Here is a 23,102-nt window from a genome sequence, read left to right as displayed (position 1 = left end):
GAGATTTTTCTATTAGATTGATTTGCTCATTTTCTGAAAGTTTAGGCGAGTCACATCTTCCCTCAGACACTTGGTTTCCTCGTCCATAAATTGAGGGGGATAATTATCCCCATTCTTGGGATTGCTGTGAAAATTAAATGCGATAAAATGGGAAAGTCTTCTGGCCACCGTGAAACTCTCTGCCACTATTGTGAGAACACTGACCTGAAACTCTCTCGTTTCCAGCTCCAATATTACTAAAAAAGATCCAAGCCGAGATGTTCCCTGACCACTCTGGGAATGTAAAATTAAGCTGCCAGTTTGCAGAAATTCATGAAGATTCTACGGTCTGGTGGACAAAGGATTCCAAGTCAGTAGCCCAAGTGCAGAGAAGGTGGGATATTTGCCTGGTTACTTTTCGTGGTTGTTGCTGGTTTCACAACGTAGTTCTAAAAGAAAATAGTGATAGGAAGTAAAAAGGAATATTGAAGCTGAAACCCCACTCACTTAAGTATCCAAGACAAGTAAGGAACGAAGACAGAGGTCTAGACAGGGAAAGCAGGGAAGGGTTCTTACTCAGGCTCTGCCACCCCCGAGCCTTGTGGCCTCAAAAAATCATGAAATGCGTCACGATGCTTTTAAAATCAGGGGAACATGCTGGGGCGCCTGGGTGGCTCAGTCATTTCGGTTTCTGACTTCGGCTCAGGTCATGATCTGACCGCTCGTGAGTTTGAGCCCCGTATCGGGCTCTGTGCTGACAGCTGGGAGCCTGGAGCCTGGAGCCTGCTTCGGATTCTGTTTCCGTCTCTCTGCCCCTCCCCTGCTCATGCTCTCTCGTGCTCAAATATAAAATAAAACCTAAAAAAGTAACTTTAAATCAGGGGAACATGCCAAATCATCTTCTAGTCTGAGGTTCCACAGTCCCAAGATTATAGAGCTCTCTTCTGTTTGTGAATCTGTGTTTTTTTCTCTTTCACAAATTCCTGCTAGCCCGCCAAATTTCAAAGCTAAGAAGGAGAATCCAAGGGGGAAAAAAACAATCTATGAAGTAACAGAAAGGAGCAGGTATTGAAGGTGATAAGTAACCATTTCTGAGATGGGAAAAGCCGTGTATTTCTGGGGCCCTAGGTTAGAAGAGGAGAGGAGAGGAGAGGAGGGGAGGGTAGAGAGAGAGAGAGAGAGTGAGAACCATTGCCGAGAGTACCCGTGTGGAACAAAGCTGACGAATGGCTCCCTAAGCGCCTTGCTGGCAATAAATGCTTGTTCACGTGAGCCGTGGGCCATGGGCTTCACCCAACACACCTGAGGGAGTGTGGCTTATTCTAAAACAGATCACCTGGCTCAGTGGGCAAAACTCAAGCCCCAGATGCTTCTTTCTGCTGAGGGAAGTCCCCGTTCAGCTCCCTGAGTCACGGGAGGTGTCCTGTCCCCTTAATCTCGTTGCAAGGAGCCTGAAAAAGGAAGAAAAATCGAGGTTTTTTTTTGTATAACTAAATCAAATACGTTTGCTTGGAGCATACGTCTGGAAATTAGGCTCCAAATGCCATAGTGATGGAGGATTCGAGCTGTTAATTTCTATAACATCCCTCCAGAAAACCTAACTGATTGTGACGGATGGAATGATGCCACGCAGCCTAAAACGTTGCCATTACCCTGCCTGTCTTATGTATGGCTTAGGAAGAATGATAATGGAGAATAAGTGGCTTGGCTTAAAAAAAAAAAAAAAGCAACCAAGACCACTCCCTAGAGCTTTATAAAAAGAAGCACTAATCATTCATTTAAAGCACTCTCTGTAGCCGTCAGCCAAGGGTAATTAACCAGTAGGGTTTTGGCAATCTTGCTCTGAGCTCAGACTTGGCATTTGAATCTTTTGGGTCCATTTTCCATCTGAGATGTCTTTAGAAAACCTAGCCTCCCTGTAGGGAGCATACGTTAGTAGGCCTGCCATTTACTGGTGACATGTGGCCAGGCCTTTACACTTGACCGACGTTGGCTTCATTTTGTCTGGGCAGCACTGATTTGGGAGCACCCATTTGCCTTTTCTTCTTCTCCTCCTCCCCCCTCCTCCTCCTTCTCTTTCCTCACCATCACCACCACTGGTTTTTCTGTTCGTGGCACAGTGCCTGGAACTTAATAATTTGGGGCGGGTGGATGGATGGGCAGTATTCACTAGAAGAGTAGCCTATTCAAAAACACCCTCAGCCATGGGTCCTTATTTACAGCAAAGACCCCCTTTCGCTTGTCCCGTATTGTGTCTGTGTTTAGATTTGGTTTAGGGCTTTCAGGTCTCCTTCAAGCCCAGAGCACCTAGGTCAGTAACGTAACTGAGGTGAATTCTGAGCAGAAATGTTAATGACGGCCCCCAGAATTCACATTTCCGGTTCTTGGCTCTGCAGGTCACAGCCAAGGCTCCCAAATGGTTTTGATTCCTACTGCCTACTTGGAGGGAGGATGTTAACGCAAAATTGCACCAATCATCTCCCACAGATAAAAATGAATTATGCAAACAGCTTATCGAGACCTTGTGCTTTAGCCAGCCCACTAGCCCCAAATGTTAGGGCAGGGACGCACCTGTTCCTTTCTCCTTAAGTGTGTTAGAAAAATGCAGCTTCAGAACGATGAAACGTTCCAACATTCATGTCCCCTATTGCAGGGCAGACGACACCTCGGCTGTGTCCTTGGCCATCGTCCAAGCCGGTCAGAAGGACCAGGGCATCTACCGTTGCTGCATCAAGAACAGTTACGGCAAAGCGACCGCTGAGTTTAACCTTACCGCTGAAGGTAAGCCTCAGCCTCTCCGTTTCAGGCGATAAACCTCGAGACACCCCCGCCCCCGGCCCCCGTCCAGAATGCCCACGTGCACTGAAGACCCTCTCTTCTTTGTCTTCTTCTAGTTCTGAAACAACTTGCGAGTCAGCAGGATATTAAAGGTAAGCTGACCCGAGTTGGATGTCCAAGGACATGGGCCACTCCACAAAGCGAGAGCTCCCTCCTGGAATCAAGGGTTGAAACAATATCCCCATCGACTCTTCTAACCAAGTAGTAGGGGAGAGCGCAGGAATGACTGGGAAATGAATGACAATTCATGAGCTATTTCAAGCTGGTGGCGAGGCCGGTAATAAGTGCGTGAGGCTACCAACATGCAGAGGTGTAGTATTTATGAAAGATCAGACTGGGGCACGCAGTTGTTGAGGATGTGTCGGTGGGGGCCTTGGGGTCAGACTCCTTCCTTGAAGCCTCAGGCTTGAGTCCAGCCCCTCTGCAGCGGGTTTTCAGCGTCTGGCACTGACACAGCCTGGTTTGTTGCTTCGGTTTACTTCCCAGTTTGACTCACTAAGCAGATTCCAAAGACAGTCAGGTGTCCTAGGAGAACCCCATTCCTTCGCATCTTCACGGAAATGAAAGATGAGTCTTGGTGCTTTCCTTTGGCATTTTGACACTGGTCCCGGTCCCCTTGATCTTTCGGATGAAGAAGCCTCAAATAACTTCTTTATCACCTTTCTTATTTGGTGATAAACATTTTATTAGTTGAATTCTCCCGAGGAGGAACAAATAACATTTTACAGGCTGGGCTCTAATTAAAAACTAATAAAACCCAGCTCGTGGGAAAGCCCAAAAATGAATGATGGTTCAAATAAAACACAAGCTAGCACAATTTAATGATCGCACATGGGGCTTTCAAAGGAAAGTCCTAAGATTTATTTTTTTCTTTTCACTGTTTTATCTTTGTTAAGTAGACTTTCTGTTGGAAATTATAGACAAGACTGTTAATTATACCCAATATAGTACTATAGAAAAAAAATTACCTTCTTTCTAAGCACACAGTTGGAAACAACTTTTGTATTAAATCTGATGCATTTTTTAAGCACTCAGTGCAGTTGTTGTTGTTAATAATAATTGAGTTTTAGAAATTTGGGGATTTTGAAGGAGAATAGAATGGGATAAATATAATTCATATTTATTGGGCTGTATACATAAAACACTTCCTATATTCTTTAAGTGGTATTAGGGGCCAAATTGTTAAAATGTAATCATTTTGTGCAACTAGAATTAAGAAGATTTGGGTTATATAAAAAGCATCCCTTTTTCTAAGTGATCCAGTTTTTGAATTTAACTTAAAAAAAAACCTATACTCTTCTCTGTAAATTAATTTTCTTTCTAGTTCTGTCACTAAAGATGAAATCTATGATAAATAATCTCTTAAAATTTGCCTGGGGGGCACCTGGGGGGTTCCGTCAGTTAAGTGTCTGACTTTGGCTCAGGTCATGATCTCCCGGTTCGTGAGTTCGAGCCCCGCATTGGGCTGTGTGCTGACAGCTCAGAGCCTGGAGCCCGCTTCGGATTCTGTGTCTCCCCCTCTCTCTCTGCCCCTCCCCCGCTCATGCTCTGTCTCTGTCTCTCTCTCAAAAATAAATAAACATCAGAAACATTTTTTTTTTAATTTGTCTGGGACGGTGTCCCAATTGTCTACCTGTAACCCTGCTTCTCCACCATAGATCTTTCTAGAAACCTGGGACAGGTTACTTGGCCTGAGGCTCCTGCTCACCATCGTGAAATCCTGGAGGATCTTCCTACACACGTTCTTTCCACAGGCATCTTCGGCACTTTTTCTTTTCTTTTTTTTCTTTTAGAGATGACAGAGAGAGAAAGAGAGAGAATCCTAAGCAGGCTCTACACTCAGCACAGAGCCCAACACAGGGCTCAATCCCATGACCCTGGGATCATGACCTGAGCTGAAATCAAGAGTCTGACATTCAATCCACTGAGCCACCCAGGCACCCCCAGCCCTTTTACTGTTTGAGTCCCCCTCCCTTTCTTTCTTTCTGCCAATAACGAGGCCTAGTTGTTCATCGATACTCTTGGACAATAATTTTCATCTCTGTATACCCTTAGTAGCTCGCTTCAGTCACTGGCTGCTCTTCAAACACGTGACCTGAAAATATGTTTAAAAGCAGAGAAAAATGTTTCTCTCAAGAGTCTAAGTAGAAACGTGAAGTGAGATTTTCACACGACCCGTGATTTCTTTCTTGTTTTAAACATTCAGAAAGATGGGAGTCTTCATCGACGTCGAGGATTAAAGGGCGCTAAAGAACTCTAACCAAACGGGTTTCGTTGAAAGCTGTCTTCTTCTCTTCTCTCAGCCCACCAGAAGGCTGACCTCTTCATCTCTAGGTTAGAAGGGAACCTTCCTATTGCATCCGTGGTCACCTGAAACGTGGAGAATCCGCTATGAGAAAACCCGGTGCTAGAAAAAATTAATTCTACTTTTCTTTTTACACATGAATCCAAAATAATTAGGCTTTTTTTTTTCAGTGTCTCCTCAGAGGAGGTTCTTTTTAACTGTTTTGTCCTTGCCTACCTATTTCTTTTTTTTTTCTTTTTTTTTTTTTTAATTTTTTTTTTTTTCAACGTTTATTTATTTTTGGGACAGAGAGAGACAGAGCATGAACGGGGGCGGGGCAGAGAGAGAGGGAGACACAGAATCGGAAACAGGCTCCAGGCTCTGAGCCATCAGCCCAGAGCCCGACGCGGGGCTCGAACTCCCGGACCGCGAGATCGTGACCTGGCTGAAGTCGGACGCTTAACCGACTGCGCCACCCAGGCGCCCCTGCCTACCTATTTCTTATAGCTACCACAGACATTCTCAACATGGGGAAACGGTATTGCCCCCGAGAAGACAAAAATTGGTTCTTGAGGAGGCAAAAAAACTTACTCTGATTGTGTGTGAAGCACAGATATACACACATAAGCGGATATACAGGACCTCTGTGGGATTGAAATTTATGGGGGGAGGGGGATCAATTAGAAAAAAAGTCTGAAAAGACTCCTTTCAGGGGGCAGTCATGAGAAAAAGGGCTGAGAAACTGATCTGTCACGTCTTATCGTTGGTTCCTCCTCCCCGCTCCACACTTCAGCTTGCCTTCAGTTACCTTTCGTGGTCCTGTCTGTATTTTCCAGATCTGTCTAAACTTCTTTTCCTGGTCTCCCCAGTTTCGCCCTCACCGGTTTTCTCCCCTCTCCAGTGAGATCCACTAGAGCCTCATACCGATCTTCCTGCCTCCTCGAGGACCTGTCCCCCCACCCCTTCTCATCTTTGAGCTGTGCCTCTCTCTTGGGAGTTCCGTGTGGTCTCCCCTCCAGGTTCTACAGGCCAGCCTTGTCCTCGTCCCTGTGTGGGAACAACCATGAGCCAAGAAGCAGGATGGGGGCTGGGATATCCTGTCCAACTAAAGGTGAGGTGTGTTTTAGGATGTGAGGAGATTGAATTCAGCCAACTCATCTTCAGAGAAGACTTCCTCAGGGACAGCTACTTTGGGGACCACCTGCGAGGTCAGATCGCCACGGAGGAGCTGCACTTTGGAGAAGGGGTCCACCGGAAAGCCTTCCGCAGCAAAGTGATGCAGGGCCTCATGCCCGTCTTCCAGCCCGGCCACGCCTGCGTGCTCAAGGTGCACAACGCTGTTGCCTACGGGACCAGAAACAACGATGAGCTCATCCAGAGGAACTACAAACTCGCTGCCCAGGTGGGTCCACCTGCCCTACAGAGTCACGTGGGGTGTGAGGGGGGACCCACGAGAGCCTGAGATGAAAGTCAGACTCAGAATTGTTGGGAGTGTCTCCAAGAGGGTGTTTCTCTCCCTTTGGGGTGTGGCTGTAAGGGAGCCCCTGGATCAAGCCCGAATGCTGGGAACCATGTCTGAGTTCTCGGGGTAATTTCTTGCCCTCATGCCAGCCAGATGGGACTCACCCTGTGTCTGGAGGCCCCTCACCGGCTCTGACCTGGGCTGGGATCATTTCTGTTTCTAGGAAGCCTCATGAGGTCCTTGAGTCCACTCAGACACGGGATGATGTGGAAGGTGGGAGGTCCAAGCTACAGGGGATGCCAGGATTCCCAAGCATCCCCAAGGGCATAGTTTCTAGATTCTTGTTTACTTTATGGAAGGGGGTGGGCTATATTCAGAGGGGGCAGCAGGTGTCCTGTTTCTTGCCTTCCTGAGTTTGGGTCAATGTTAGCCTATAAGCTATGAAGGGAGACTGATCCAAGGCTCTAGCTAAGCTCCCATCTCCCTGTGTTATTGAGTCACAGAACCTTGAGACAAGAAGAGAACATGGGCTTCCCTCCCTGCCTCCCAGTTTGGTCTGTGTATTTCACTCTTGACACCAAGAGTATCGAGAGCCTGACCCAGAGCAGTGGCCAAGCTTTCAGGACAGCTAGGTCTAGCTCTTTCGCAAGCTAGGCACCCTTCTAAAATTATTACCTATAAAATGAATAGGTTATACTTCAGAGAATCTCTCAGGTGCCATCAAGCACTAGCCCTCCAGGATTGTCTTAGGTGTGGTGAGGTCCGGTGGGACTTGGGGCTCATGAAGGCAGCCCCTCTTTTGAGTACAGAGTTTTGCCAGTCGTATTCCTTCCTCCTCCAAGTCAACTCTTCTTTTTTCTTTTCTTTCACTACGTATTTTTTCCACCTCAAGTACCATCTGGTCCAGTCAGGGAAAGCCCCCAGCGTCCACACTCCCTCTTGAAAGACCCCACTGAGTAGAAAGCAGAATCCAGTTTGCCCTTTCCTAAGCCAACAGTGTTGCCAAGGTGTTGGCTACCCACAACTCTAATTACACCTTTGAAGAAGAGCTTCAGATGGGAGAGCTCAGCACACCCCGAGCTGTGCCCGACATCCTGCCATGGGGCCAGTCCCCTTAGCCCAGGATGAATTTCAGCCATGTGCGTTCTAGAAATTTGATAGTTCAGGACGCCTGGTCCTAGAGACCACTTGAGCTTTAACCTGGATAGTTCCTCCGAGTCTCAGAGTTCTCTGCAAGTGGACAACTCGAGTCTGCAATAATTGTTGCTTCTGTGCCTGCAACCAAGGGGTGGGTTGGGGAATCCTGATTAGCTTTACTGGCAACTCTGAATTTCTTCTACTCACTTGTCTTTCCCTTGTGTTTGGGTGATGTAGGAATGCTATGTCCAAAATACTGCCAGATACTATGCCAAGATCTATGCTGCCGAAGCACAGCCTCTGGAAGGCTTTGGAGAAGTGCCAGAGTGAGTGTGTTTACTGTCTCTTGTATTATCACCCTGGTTTCTTGGGGACTTGGAGGGATGAGAGGGTGAGAAGGACCAGTGGGACAAGCATTTTGCCTGGTCTCTCTGTCTGGAAGCCATGAGGCCACACTGGGCTGCTATCCCGTTCCTTCTAGGTTGCCAGAGGCTTATAGAGAGATACTTGATAAATATTCTTTAAATCAATGGATGGATGGATGGATGGATGGATGGATTTGATAAATGTATCACAGTAAATAGAAAATAATTCGATAGAAATAGAAAATGAATTTGATAAATGTAGCATGTTAAATAAAAACTAAAGAGTATCTACTTCATGGCAAACAATAAGCAAAGAAAAGAGAACACAAGAATATCACAAAACAATTACCCTATGATGAAAATAAAATATGGTGCCATGTCTACGAAGAATGAATTGGGTGTCAGGAGCGTAGGAACACAGTACCCATTTCCTGGAACCCTACAGAGATAGATTACAGTGATTACTTTTATCCACTCATTGGCTAAATATTGACTGAGTCATGCAGATTTTGGGGTGTCTGGAGCTTCTGGTTACTAGTGGGTTTATCTGGTCAAGATCGTGTTTAAGTGGGAAGAGAAAGAGCCAGGACACGTTGGAAATTTCAGACACAACAGTCATTTATGTATCAGTAGAAACTGGGAGAGGAAAGAAGGAAGGAGTCGTTGCTTACATTGACCCTGTGGACTCACAATGGGGGAAAATACTCTCCCTGAGGTGGGGTGTTGGGCATATTATATATAAAATCTAATGCTTTCTGCTCTTTGCCAAGAGATGCTTAGCATACTTAGAACACAAACATTTCTCAGCAACTTCAAGAAAAATGAACGTGCTGCAGAGAAAATACACAATTGCTTTTCTGTTCAATCCACTCAGGCAGCAATCTGGAGTGAGTTATAGTTTTGTGTTACAGGAACTTGTGCATTCTCTGTCTTCTCCGGCCCCCTTTATATAGTCCCTAACCCTAGAATTCTTCTCCAGGAGGAAGAGGGTCAACCAGGTGAGCTGTCCACAATGCACAGAGCCCTCTGGTTTTGTGTGGCTTGACCCTACAGTTTGGGGGCTTTCTCAAGAAAACAGCACAAACTTATGAATAACAAAGATTGGCGAAGGGACTTGGAAAGGGCCTGTGCGTGTGAGGGACACAGGGGCTAATTAACATCATCAGCACCCCCACAAATGTGCCACCGGCCTAAAGATAGATTAGGACATCTTGCTATGTAAACACCTTTCCCTTCCATACAGTGGAAGAATTTTGTGGGTGCCTGAATAATAACAAACATACGGAAGGATAGGGGTCCTCACAGAGGCCTCTGCTCCCAATTCCATGTTCATTGAATCAAGATCAGAGGATTCGAGACCAGGAAACACGCACATACACACACACACTGCCTTCTTCAAGGCCTCTACACTTGAGACCATGTTAGAAAAGATGAACGCAAGCAGATTTTAGAGGAGATAGCACCTGAGTGTGATTGTGGACGTGTCAAAGTGGGAGGATTCAGATGCTTATCAGCTTCAAGATGCTTCTGTGTGCAGGGACCACCAAGACGCTTCCACCTGGGGGTGGCGGAGAAAATGGGGGACAGAACAATGGTGGGGGCATCAGGGCTGGCCCCCAGAAGAAGAGGTCCATGAAAGAGGAGGTCCAGAGGCTGGATGTGGTGAGACCAGTCGGAGAGGGGTTGCTACAGCCCAGGGAAGGGGCAGTGGAGGTAGAACGTGACCACTGGCCATGGGGAGTTTGAGAGGAGAGACAGGGCTCTTGGGATATTCATTCAGTAAGTAGGTGCAATTAACAAACTTGATATAGGGAATAAGAAGAGAGAGGAGGTTGAGTATAAATCCAAGCCTTTTAATTGAGAAAACTAAAAGCCATCAGAATGCGTGACCTTAGCAAGCAGGATTTTTGTAAAATGAGGGATACTGGGTCAAAGAGTACATTGGAATTAGGGCCATGGGTACAAATGGAGTTCACTCGTCCAAATGGTGACAGAAGTGAAGGAAGCCAGGGAAGGGGAATGAAATGTGAGGGCAGAGACCCATCAATGGAAGGCGATGATCGACGATCGTAGTTTTTTTGTTTTGTTTCCCCCAATATGTGAAATTTATTGTCAAATTGTGTTCTTTTCAATATTTGAAATTTATTGTCAAATTGGATCGTAGTTTTTTTTTTTAATTTTTTCAATGTTTTTATTTACTTTTGAAGGAGAGAGAGAGACAGAGCATGAGCGGGGGAGGAGCAGAGAGAGAGGGAGACGTAGAATTTGAAGCAGGCTCCAGGCTCTAAGCCATCAGCACAGAGCCTGATGTGGGGCTCGAACCCATGAACTGTGAGATCATGACCTGAGCCGAAGTCGGATGCTCAACCGACCGAGCCACCCAGGCGCCCCGGATCGTAGTTTTTAAAATGAGGAGGTGTGACCATGTTTGTAGCCTTGGGGCAGAGAGAGGAAATGAAGAGTCAAGGTGATAGTAACCAATAGAAGACAAAACTTGAGACCTGGTGTTGGCAGATGTTCTCTGTAAAGGGCCAGATCATTACTCTTTTAGGCTTTGTGGGCCAGTAGGCAAAATAGAAGCCATTATGGGGTGCCTGGGTGGCTCAGTCAGTTAAGCGTCTGACTTTGGCTCAGGTCATGATCTCGCAGTTTGTGAGTTCGAGCCCCACGTCGGGCTCTGTGCTGACGGCTCAGAGCCTGGAGCTGCTTCGGATTCTGTGTCTCCCTCTCTGTCTGCGCCTCTCCCATTCGCACTCTGTCTCTCTTTCCCAAAAGTAAATAAACTGTAAAACAATTTAAAAAAAGAAGCTATTATGTTGATACTTGCATAACAAGAAAGAAAACCAGTATCTACAAATCTTGGTTGATAAGTTTCAAAATATAATAATAATTGAATTCAATTCTTTAGTATGTAAGTTTACTAATGAGAAGAAGGGAATTCTTTTTTTTTTATTTTTTTAAATGTTTATTTATTTTTGAGAGAGAGAGGCAGAGCACAAGTGGGAGAAAGGTAGAGAGAGAGGAGACAGAATCTGAAACAGGCTCCAGGCTCTGAGCTGTCAGCACAGAGCCTGACATGGGGCTCGAACCCATGAACTGCGAGCTCATGACCTGAGCCAAAGTTGGTCGCTCAACTGACTGAGCCACCCAGGTGCCCCATTTTGCTAACTTTTTAAAGCAACTTTGCTTACCCTTGGGGTTCAGAGTTAGTGTTCCCCTCTGATCACATCAATTCCAAATATTCGTGCGTGAAAACCATTCTTGGCTTGTGGGCTGTAAACAGGCATCGGACCGGAGTTGGCCCACAGGCAATGGTTTGCGGACCCTGTGCCTCTCCGCAGTGAGTAGCAGCCGAGGCGGATTCAGGCACATCCTTCCACGAGCTCTGATGCGATTTCTTCCTTGCTCAGTGATGAATGGGAATGGCCAGCTGTGACTTCACATCCTGCTCGGTGCAGAGTAGCTGTGTTTGGGGGGTGGCAGTGCGTCCCTGGGGTGGAACTCAGGGAGAAGCGTCAGGAAGCTTCAGTTCAGGTAGGGTGGGGGGGAAGCGGGGACCAGGAGGAGCGGCTCAGGTTGGCTTGTGTGCGTGCGTGAGTGAGCAGGAGGGACACGAAGCTAGGGGCGATGCTCCCCCGCTTTGCTCCCCCGCTTCGCCTCCTACCAGCTTATTTCTAGTCGGTCTTTACCACTCGCGTGCCGCTGCACTGCTCCTGGAGAGCCTGCTATCTTCCTTAGTTAAGAGTAGGGAGCTGGAAGCTTCTCCACGGTGCACCCTTCCCAGCGGTTGTCCCTGCAAAGCAGGGACCGTGTCTCTTTCATGTTCGCTCTCCTGGTGAGGTTTTTGAGATTCTGGCACAAGCTGTTCAGTAGACGCTGTCGGATGAACGGAAAGGGAGGGTAAGTCACCAGCCACCGAGCTAGGAGTTGGGGGACACGTGAGCGGTTCAGTTTGGGCTGTGTTCGATTTGAGATCCCTAGGAAACATCGATCGGAAACAGAGGAGGCCGGAATGTGAGTGGGGGAGAGGGGAGAGGTCTGGATGGAGATTTCAGGGTGGAAATTGTCGACATACAGACCGCATTTCAAGCCAGGAGGTCACTAGCCCGTGTGGGCAGAGACAGGAGAGCCGTCCCGGGGCGTGTCAGAGGTTGGGGAGAAGTGAGAAGCCAGTGAAGGAGCCAGGGAAAGAGGAAGCAATGAAGCAGGAAGAAAACCAAGAGGAAGGGAGTTTCTGGAAGCAGTGGGAAGGGGACTCCGAGAGATCAGCCGTGTCAGGCGCCCCTGAGAGCAAGTAAGACGAGGGCCGAGAAGAGACCGTTAGACTCTGCAACACAGAGTCTGCAACACAAGCTGCTGGTGCCCTTGACCGAAGCTTCCTTAGTGGGAGAGCATCTCTGAGTGGGTTCAAGAGACAAAGGGAGGGGAGGGATGGCAGACGGTGAGTCTGCAACTGACCTGGGTTTTGACGTAAACTGAGTCAGTATCAGTTATGGGCCCCACGGGCTGCCCGGAGCTATTTCAGCAAGTCCCGCTCTGCCACTGGCAGGCAGTGAGTCGGTTTCCCAGAAGAAAATGGGATGCAGGAATGTGGGGAATGCTTGCTAGAGCCACATCCTGGGGCACCAGAGGGGTCGGGCAGATCCAGGGCACCAGCGGAAGAAGTGGTTTGGGGTGGGGGGGAACCAGGAGGCTTCGTCCACAGTGGGGGAGGGGAGGGGAATATACGGGCACAGACCGAGGAGGCGGGACCGTGCAGCTCTTAGAAGCTCTCTTCTTACTGTTGCAGTAAAACAGGAAGCGAGGTCATCAGCTGAAAGTGAGGTTGGGGAGGAGGTGCGGGCAGTCGGAGGAGGGAAGAGCAGGTTTGACATAGTCCTGGTGGTGGTGGGAGGGTTGGGTGACCGTGAACGGATTGTGCTGACAGCCACATTCAGGATCTGATCACTTCTCCACTGGAGCTGCCTTCACGACCGGGCGGCCTCCTCACCGGCCTCCCTGCTCCTGTCCTTACTCCTGCACAGTCCCGTCTCCACAGGGTCGTCCGCAACACAGACGTGTGATAACGGCAGTCCTTTGTCCAAAACCGTCCGGTAGCTCCTCATCCAAAGGGATGTAAAGGGGAGAGTTTTTCAAATGGCCTTCCGGACCCCACAAGGTGTGGCTTCCTCTGCCCTCCCTGGCCTCACGCAGCTGCTCCTATCTCCCCTTTGCTGACTCTACTCCATCCACACACTGGGCCCTTGCTGTGCTTAGAACACACCCAGAATGCTCCTGCCCCAGCCTTTTCCCTTTATTGTTCCTTCTACTTAGAATGCTCTTCCCATAGATGCCCTCACGGCTCCCTAGCTCCCTTCCTACAGGTCTCTGCTCAAACGTTCTTCCTTAGCAAGGCCTCTCTGATCTCCCTCAGTCAAATAGCAGCCCTTCCCTGACCCCTGCGCTCCCTAGCGCTTTTTCACTGCTTTGTTTTCTCACGTAGCACACGTACGTATTTGTTGCCCGCCTCTTTCGTTTAAATGTAAGCTCCTTGCGGGGCGCCTGGGTGGCTCAGTCGGTTGAGCGTCGGACTTCGGCTCAGGTCACGATCTCGCGGTTTGTGAGTTCGAGCCCCGCGTCGGGCTCTGTGCTGACGCCTCGGAGCCTGGAGCCTGCTTCAGATTATGTCTCTCCACCTGTCGGCCCCTCCCCTGCTCATGCTCTGTGTCTCTCTGTCTCTCAATAATAAATAAACGTTAAAAAAAATTAAATGTAAGATCCTTGAAAGCAGAGCCCCTGTGTTCTTCACTGTTTTCTGGAACGGCATCTGGAAGACTGACCTGGAAACCACTGAATAAGTATTTGCTGACTGAATGGAAGGGAGGAAGGGAAGAAAAGGATATGATGGGTGGACACATGGCTGCCGGGCCACTAAGATATGCCTGTAATGAAAACATTCGTTTGTACGTGGGCGATTAAACCCCATCCCCCAGGAGGAGTTTCTGACCAACTCTAGGAACAAATGAAAACCAGAAATACATCTTTTCACCTGTTGAACAATCATTGCGGTGAGGGGTTAGCCTACCTCTAAGGGGACCCAGGGATTGGTTCCGCAGCTCCCTGCTAATCCGAGGGAAGACAGAACACCCCCCCCCCACCGTCTTTGTTACCACCTGAGAATGTGACGTGTGCCCATGCTGTCTTTTCTTCCAGGATAATCCCTATTTTTCTTATCCACCGACCGGAGAACAACATCCCTTATGCCACAGTGGAGGAGGAGCTGATTGGAGAATTTGTGAAGTATTCCATCCGGGACGGGAAGGAAATAAACTTCTTGAGAAGAGAATCGGAGGCTGGTCAGAAGTGTTGCACCTTCCAGCACTGGGTATACCAGAGAACGAGCGGCTGCCTCCTGGTCACGGACATGCAGGGTGAGGAGAGCAGCCTGCCCCGGGCTCCAGGGATGCTGTGGACCTGGAATGTTCCTGGGGATGTGGCCAGGGGGAGGCGGGGAGGTCTGCTGCATGTCTTTAAGAGGCTTTACCAGCAGAGGGTGTTACTAATATCTCATCAGAAACAGGGTCTGACAGGGGTGCCTAGGTGGCTCAGTTGGTTCAGCATCCGACTTCAGCTCAGGTCGTGATCTCGTGGTCCGTGAGTTCAAGCCCCACATCGGGCTGTATGCTGACAGCTCAGAGCCTGGAGCCTCCTTTGGATCCTGTGTCTCCTTCTCTCTGCCCTTCTCCCACTTGTGCTCTGTCTCTCAAAAATAAATAGACATTAAAACACACACACACACACACACACACACACAAACAAGGTCTGACAAAGGAATCTGAAATGACCAGCCAAATGGAGTAAAAAAGTACATTTTAATTCATGCCAATAATGCTTTCCTATTACCACAGGCAACTAAAGATTGGCTTTATTGTTATGTCCTCAACAGGTGCAATTCAGAAGTATTTATGAAAATCTGGCTGTTCCAAAAGACACATTAAATTGTTTTTTAATTTTTTTAATTAAAAACTTAAAAAAAAATTTTTTTTTAATTTTGAGACAGAGAGAGAGCACTTGGGGGAGGGCAGAGAGGAAGGGAGACAGAATCCCAAGCAGGTTCCGCACTGTCAGCGCAGAGCCCCATGTGGGGCTCGAACTCATGAACTGTGAGATCATGACCTGAGCCGAAGTCAAGAGTTGGACACTAACCGATTGAGCCAGCCAGGTGCCTGATAATTCATGGGTAGTAGGTGAGAGGGTCTTTCACGGTTCGGTTTAGATTTCAAGCTCCCCTAGCGCATTTACGGCACCTTGAATTTGTATACAAACTGATGGGAGTGCATTTGTCGCATGCAGTGGCGTTATCATAATTAGGTTACCCACAGAGACGGCCCTGAGCCAAGTTGCGGTTTGGGGTCCCCCAAGAGAGGTGCCATGTTTTTAGAGGTTACCTCTCAGGAGTTGGGCAAGGATTGGACCTTTATTTGGGTAAGGTGAATCCTTCACTGCCACAAATGTCCAGATACTAATATTTGGGACAGCATCCCAGGAAACACCTAGGAGAGTGCAGAAATGTGACAGGCCGTGGGAAGGCGGCCAGTAAGGTCCCTTAGAATACGACCAGTTCCCTCTGTGGGTTGCTGAAGCTCATGCCTGCTGAGGAGACGTTGGGAGCCTGTGCAGAGCACGCTTCTCGGAACTGTCGCACCCAAGGAGCGAGGGACTGGGGGCATTTGCACACCCACTGCCTGTAGCTACCAGTGGAAGGGTAGTCCTGGCGAGGGTGTTAATTCCTCTGCACTTGCCACCTGCACGGGGACAAGCCAGGCTGAGCAAAGCAGGCTCCCGTGATCAGAGAAAGTTCTCAGGCAAAGAAATGCTGGTGGCCCGTGGAGGTGGAGCCAGTGTGCACGGAAACAGGGTGAGGGCACTGGGTGGGGCAGGAACGGCTTCTACCACAGGGGGTTTCCTTTTCCTCTTCCTTTCCAAATAATCATGCCGTGAAGAAAAATCCGAACTATAATTGCATGCCCGCTGTAGGTCAGACGTGGTCACACATGAGGATCTCAAGCTCTACCTAGATCATGGTGCTAAAGAGCGAGACCGCGTCTGGGTTCTGTCCCCTCCGCCCCCTGCCCGCCCCCAGCTCGCTAGCTTAGCCTTGGGCAGATTACTTACCTCTGTGCCTCAGTGCTTTACACGTGGGGTTGTTGTGAGCATTAAATAGAATAGTAAACTTTTGGCACAGCACTGCCGCACCATAAATGCTCCCCATTTATTTTAACTTTTTATTTTGAAATAACCAGAGACACAAGAAGTTGCAAAAATGTTCAGAGAGTTCCCCGTGTGCCCTTCACCCAGCGTCACCTACTGTTAACGTCTTACGTGACTCTCGTTCAGTGTCAAAACCAGGGGACTCGCACTGGCACAATAGAATTAACTAGGCTATGCACCGTGCTTGGAGGTCACCAGTTTTTGTATGTCTTCATTTTTTCCGACGACTTTTGTGCCATCTTCATAATGACCCTGCAAAGCACATTATGATCCCATTTTGCAGATGAGAAAACAGAGGCTCAGAGACGGTGCTTTAATTGCCTGCTGTCACTCCGCTAATAAGCAGAGGGGTCCACGACTCCTCCACCCCTGTGCTTTCTGACTCCAAAACCCAAGCTCTTTAAACTAAACCACAAATCTGCCAATTTGCAAGAGATTTGCAAGCGTCTCCTGATGTTAAAGCTTCCAGCGAGGAACTTCTTGAAGACCAGCTGGGAAATGCAATGCTACAGTCTCGCAGATGGGGCCGGTCTGCATATTGAAGGCAGTCATGTCTGCTCGCTTTCTGAAGAGACTTCACTGCCACATGCACACACACACACACACACACACACACACACGCACACACACACGGTCTTAATACACAGCTATCTATTCTCATTAGACACTGGCTGTGCAATGCTTGATGGCCCCTCCATCTTTTCTCCTTCAGAGTGAATTTCGCGATAAATATCGTTCTTCTGGCGAAAAGCAACACCCTGGAGCTTCATGCACAGCTAGTTTCGCTTCCAGGCACTTGTAAACAAGTGTAGTGAAACGTTAGTCTCTCTGTAAGTGACATGTGCGGTTTAATGTGTTGGCACAGTGTATCATAACAATGTTTATTTACTCTCTGCTTCTGAGGAAAATCTCTCTCTAGTCATCATTGCTGTGCACAAGGTAGCACATCCATTTTCTAAATAACCTGTGCATTTTATAATTTTACTGAGACACTGGAATTAGGATGGAAAAACTAAACAAAACCCCAAGCAAACCCGAACTCAACTATTACCTTCTTGGACTCTTTTTTTTTTTAATTTTTTTTAACGTTTATTTATTTTTGAGACCGAGAGAGACAGAGCATGAACAGGGGAGGGTCAGAGAGAGGGAGACACAGAATCTGAGACAGGGTCCAGGCTCCGAGCTGTCAGCACAGAGCCCGACGCAGGGCTCGAACTCACGGACCGCGAGGTCATGACCTGAGCCGAAGTCGGATGCTTAACCGACTGAGCCACCCAGGCGCCCCACCTTCTTGGACTCTTAAAAGCTATCCCCTGCCTGGTTGGGCTTGCTTGTTGACAGGATCGCCGTGGGTCCTGCCAGCTTGGGAGTCAAAGTCCCACCTGTGATGTGGTCTTGGGATCTGCCCGCTGCTGGGACCAACCACTAAGGTTCCTAGGAAGCTGTCGCCCAAAAGACCCAAGAACTCACGTCCTGGAGAACAAATTTCTGATGACGCCTACTTCCTTCCTTCCACCGGAAACAGCCTGCAGATGACCGTTATCTTCAAATTATTTTCCTGGAGACGCATGGGTAGAATTGCTGGCACATCATTAAACCGAGAGAGAGAGAGAGAGGTTTCCTTTTCAAAATTGCATTCTGGTTTTCTAAACCGTAAGTGACAGCTGGCGATCGTGAGAGGCAGGAAAGGCAATGCCCACGTTCAAGGACCCTTGCGCCAAATGACTTCTTGAAATTGGCCCTCCGTGCAGCGCGGAGCTGTGATTTTTAAATACGGCTTTCCACAAAAACAAGATATCCAAAGAGGGTTTTTACAATTTGGTGTCTTTATTTATTTATTTATTTATTTATTTATTTATTAAAAAGCACAGTCCCTGTAATAAAGGCGATGCGCAGCATTTCTGCGTACGTTCTAGTTGTTCGCAGCTTTGAAAGAATGAGGTGAAGTAGTCCCCTGCTGCGAAAGAGCCTTTGAACTTGCCCGCTGGCTCTCCCAAAGTGCCGTGTCTGATTCAGCTCACAGGTGCACTGCAGAAAAGCGCGTCGCTTCTGTCTGCCTAACCGGCCTGCGTAGCAGCATGGCCTGGATTTCTGCCACGCTCCGGGCACATGCTACTGCGTCAGAGCATTAACCCATGAGGTTTCCTTTCCAGGGCCCCAGAAAACAGCGCTTCTGGGAGTCGAGACCCACGGAGCTAGGTTGCCATCACGTCTAACCTCAGGGTTGGCTTCGGAGAAGATGGTTGCCTGTTTGGCCACAGCCCAGACTGGTTTCCGTGTGGCCGGGCCTCTCAGTGAGCAGGGCATCTGCTGGCCGTGGGGGATACAGCAATCACAGGCCTGGATAGGATAAGAGTTAGGGGCAAGAGAGGAGGAGGCAAGCCAGACAGACTGGTCGGTGGCACCGTGGACCCCAGGCCCTGCCATAGAAGGCCTGTGACTAGATTGCGTGAGTGAGAGTGAGGAAGAGGTCCGCTAAATTGGACCAAGTGCCCGTAGCCATCGGCCTAGAGAGACAGTGGCTGAATTGGTTCCTGGTGTGGCAGGGAGAGTCGGGAAAGGCCAGAGGCCACCCACACTCCGGGCACCGGAAAGGGGCGTCTTCCTCCAGATCTGGGGGAGGTTGAGGGCATAGAGTGAGCCAGGCGTGCCCACTCCACTGCCTCTTGTCTGGGGAAATTTGTCCCAGAGCGTGCCTCTTCTCCACTTCCGTGTGCTTGGATTCCAGCAGGGATAGTGTGGCTCTTTGCTGAACCAGAGCGGAAGGCTCCGGCAGCTGTTCTGGTTGTTTGGCTTTGGTAGCCGGCCCTGCCAACGGGTGAATGGACGGAGGTTAGGAGAAGCGTCAAAGGGTTGCGCCACGGGTGACACGCGTCAGCATCTCCAGACCAGTGGTTAAAAGCCTACACGTAGCTCGGGAGTGTTTCCCCCAGGCCTGAAGCCAACCCAGAAAATCTTCTGTCCTCAACTGGGAGACCATCTTCATGGAGATGGGAAATCCCATATCTGGAGCTGGGCTTTGAACTGAACAGATGCCACCTTGAACTTTCTCACTGCCGACCTCACCCCTCCCCCGCCCCGGCCCACGCCCACACCACCTGCCATTGCGCACGGGCTTCCACTTTCGGTGAAGAAGTGGAGCGGACCGCAGCCCCGACCTGAGCAGTTCTGGGCAGAGAGCTCCTGGGACAAGTGACAAGCCTGAGAGTCCCTCAGAGCGCTACCGGCCTCCCTCCTCCAGCAGAGGGCGTGGGCCGGGTGGACAGAGGACATCACTCCCCCAGCCACAAAGGGCTCAGGTGGCCTGGGGCGGCAGACCCCACCATTGGTTTCCACGAGACTCAACTCCCCTCAGCTGCCGTCACAGGCCTGCTGTCCTCCATTGTCATCCCACAAAGCCCGACGAATGTCTGAAAGGCTGTCAGCCTCGGCAGAAAGTAGCCTCTGCTGATGGAAATGAGGAGGAAAAGTGTGTTACGTAGGAAAGAACTTGACCGTGAGGCTGTCACTACCCCTAGCCCCGGAAGAGGTGGCCGGTCCTTTCTGAGGACCCCCGTGAAACACAAATCCCATCTCCGCTCTCTCTTCCTACAGGTGTGGGAATGAAGTTAACTGACGTTGGCATAGCAACGCTGGCAAAAGGGTGAGTAGAAAAAAAACCAAGCACGTTTCCTTCCAGCCCGGGGTTCCAAACACCTGCCGGGCACACGTACTGGGAAGCTGATGTGGGCAGGTAGGTTTCTTGTCCTAACTGTGGATGATAGATGTTCTCGGGGTGAATTCAATTCACTTCTGTCACTTACATAAAATATTTATGGACTTTGTTCTCGCAGGGAAACACATTTGTTTCCTAACTTTGAAACAAACAAGAACTCTGGAAACGCACTTCAAGATTAATTACTAACAGGACCGCCCCGGCGGGTGGGGGGTGGGGGGACCATGCCAGTATTATTGGGATTTCTTTCAATTATGAATATTCCATTTTTCTACCTTTGATAGCTTCACTATTAGAAGCCTCTTAATTTTTTTTTTTTTTTGTACTTGAACGCAGTGAATTCGATTGGCATATTTTTAATGCATTTCTTTTCTCTCTTATCCACAAAAGCCCTTCAGGCGACCCCTACGCTTTCCTGGTGGTAGTTTCAGGAGCACATGGCTGGGGGAGAGCAGTGATGAGTTACTTTGGTTGTGGTGATGGCCTCGTTTTCCCAGTTTAGTGTGGGGTGTTGCTCTGTCCGGTGTGGGATACGCCCGGACGGCCCTGCAGCATTTTCCCAGGTCATCTCTTGAACCACTGTGCCTTCTCTCTGCTTTGCGCGACCGCCATCGAGGAGAAAGCAGGCTCTCTGTGGTTCTTGGTGAAAATAACGTTCTGGGTTGGAGCTACCACGGTTTTGGCCCGCCCCTGCTGTTCCCACGCAAGGAGACTGTCTGTTACGAGGAGGGAATAGACGGCAAGTGACTTTAGAAGGGACACATGCCTTGGGTTTTGTTATTGTTCAGGTATGGTGATGCCAGTCCTTTTCTAGATTGAAAAAGAAAACGATGGCCACTGAAAAGGTTTGTTGCCCACGGTCCCCAAGAGGGCCAGGCCCTGGGGTCCACACAGGGAGGCACCACGGTCAGCCAGGAGGCAGGAGGAGTGTGGGGAAAACATGAGCCACGGCTTTTAGTTGGTTTTCCGGGGAAGGAAAGGGTGAGGCAGGGAAGGCAAGCTGGGAATTGGCTGGTTTGAAAAGCTTCAGTAGGCTCGGGGTCGAGGAGGGGGCTGCCCTATTTGTCTAGCCCCTGCCCCGGTGCTAATATAGGGCAGGTATGAGACCTCAGTAGAAGAGGTGGTGGGAACAGGGGTTTTAGAGAGAGGCTTGGGTTCAAATCTTGCTCGTGCCATTTGCTTCGGACTCTCCCAGTGGTAGCATTGCTTCTTGTATTATAGGCATTTGTCTGGCCCTTGGGATGGGGGACCTACATCCTGGTTTGCCTGGGACAGTGCAGTTTTTATGCCGGCTGTCCTAGCATCCATCTAGTTAGTCATTTCTCCTGGACAAATTTCCCCATTTAGAAAATAAATTACGCGTGCCTGGGTGGCTCAGTGGGTTGGGCGTCCGACTTCGGCTCAGGTCATGATCTCGCGGTTTGTGGGATTGAGCCCCGCGTCGGGCTCTGTGCTGACAGCTCAGAGCCTGGAGCCTTGGATCCTGTGTCTCCCTGTCTCTTTGCCCCTCCCCCACTCACGCTATCTCTCTGTCTCTCAAAAATAAATAAAATATAAAAAAAAATTTTTTTTTAAAGAAAAGAAATTATACCATGCTATTTATAAAGGGATTTCTCTGGACCTCAGAAGCATTTCCTAAGTAGGGCAGACCCCATGTTCTCTGAGGGACACTGTAAACTCAGCATCATGCTCACCTGGTTTGAATGCTGAGTTCTCATCTTACCAGCTATGTGGTCACGTGACTTTAAATTCTGGAAGCACTGATCTACAGGATGGGGACACGGGATGTCTTGAGGATTCCCCCTCCTCCCCCCCCCCCCCCCCCCCCCGCCGTTAATTGACATCCAGGCCCCGAAGCTCGTATGCAGGTGATAAACATTGGTTTCCTTTCCCCCTCTTGCCTCAGCCTGACACCAACACCGATGCTGACACTGACACTGACATCATACCATTCTTTAGAACCACTTTGCACCAAAACAAAGCAGAAGTTTCAAAAACTAAGACAAGCTTCAGAGCGTGATTATTTAAGACATCTTTTAAAAGCATCTTAACAGTTTCCGGGAACTCATTGCATGTTTTTTCTCCTAATTTAACAAGAAATCCAATCCCTTGGTTTTGTTCTCTAATGTGACTTATCTGGCCCGGGACAGCTGCCCAAGACCCATTACCAGAGCTGATGGTTGGAGCCCAGCGCAAAATGTTGTCTATAAAGTATCACTTACGGCCTTCCCTCCCAAGGAGTGGTCGCCTCCCAGAGGAGGCAGTGCGAGAGGAGGGAATTCTGAGAGCTTTAGAAGGGATATTAGATCATCTTGTCCGTTGTTTTTCTGAAACTTTTCTGTAAACTTTTCCTAAGTTTGCAATTCCCCCCCAAAAAAACGTTTCTTAGAAGCCCGGTTTAAAAAACTGATCAGGGGCGCCTGGGTGGCGCAGTCGGTTAAGCGTCCGACTTCAGCCAGGTCACGATCTCGCGGTCTGTGAGTTCGAGCCCCGCGTCGGGCTCTGGGTTGATGGCTCAGAGCCTGGAGCCTGTTTCCGATTCTGTGTCTCCCTCTCTCTCTGCCCCTCCCCCGTTCATGCTCTGTCTCTCTCTGTCCCAAAAATAAATAAACGTTGAAAAAAAAAAATTTTTAAAACTGATCAAAGGAGGACCCTCAGAGTGTAAGGAGTGGTTGGGAGTTCTCTTTGGAGGCCCCTCGGAACCCCTGTGCTCTGGATTGAGAACCGACAGCCACATCCCGCCTCCTTAGTTCCCAAGTGAGGAGCATAGCACTGTGTGAAGTAAGGCGCCCCGAGGAAGAGGGGCAGACCCTCAACATTTGGAGCCGAGATTCAATTGAAGCAACGCTCCAGTGGAAGCCGGTGGAAGCCCGGGCTGCCAAATGGAGCCCAAAGCGGGGAGACTTGGAAAGGGTTCTGATTCTGAGGCAGCTCGAAGACAGGCTGAGAAGGATCCAGGTGGGAAGCAGTAGCAAGCAGGGAGGAGAAAGTTGGGGAGCATTGCAGAGGCCAGCGGGCCTCCAGAGAGCAGGAGAGACGAACGGTGGCCGATGACATGCTTTTCTTGATTCA

General features: G+C 49.1%; 1 protein-coding gene across 12 annotated transcripts in view; it reads left to right on the top strand.

Moving 5' to 3' along the window:
* Positions 1–23,102, top strand: part of ALPK2 (alpha kinase 2) — a 152,837-nt gene that overhangs the window by 118,393 nt on the left and 11,342 nt on the right. For 11 of the 12 annotated variants that reach the window (XM_045042420.1, XM_045042418.1, XM_045042413.1 and 8 more), the window contains 7 exons: positions 226–373; positions 2,633–2,760; positions 2,874–2,909; positions 6,229–6,503; positions 7,938–8,026; positions 14,258–14,475; positions 19,910–19,958. In XM_045042420.1, the coding sequence (XP_044898355.1) occupies positions 226–373; positions 2,633–2,760; positions 2,874–2,909; positions 6,229–6,503; positions 7,938–8,026; positions 14,258–14,475; positions 19,910–19,958 (943 nt within the window). Of the gene's footprint in view, positions 1–225; positions 374–2,632; positions 2,761–2,873; positions 2,910–6,228; positions 6,504–7,937; positions 8,027–14,257; positions 14,476–19,909; positions 19,959–23,102 lie in introns of those variants that run through there. The other variant, XM_045042424.1, reaches the window with a different exon arrangement.

Source organism: Felis catus, chromosome D3, assembly GCF_018350175.1.
Source record: "Felis catus isolate Fca126 chromosome D3, F.catus_Fca126_mat1.0, whole genome shotgun sequence".
Lineage (NCBI taxonomy): Eukaryota > Metazoa > Chordata > Mammalia > Carnivora > Felidae > Felis > Felis catus.
This window is presented reverse-complemented; position numbering and strand designations above follow the sequence as displayed.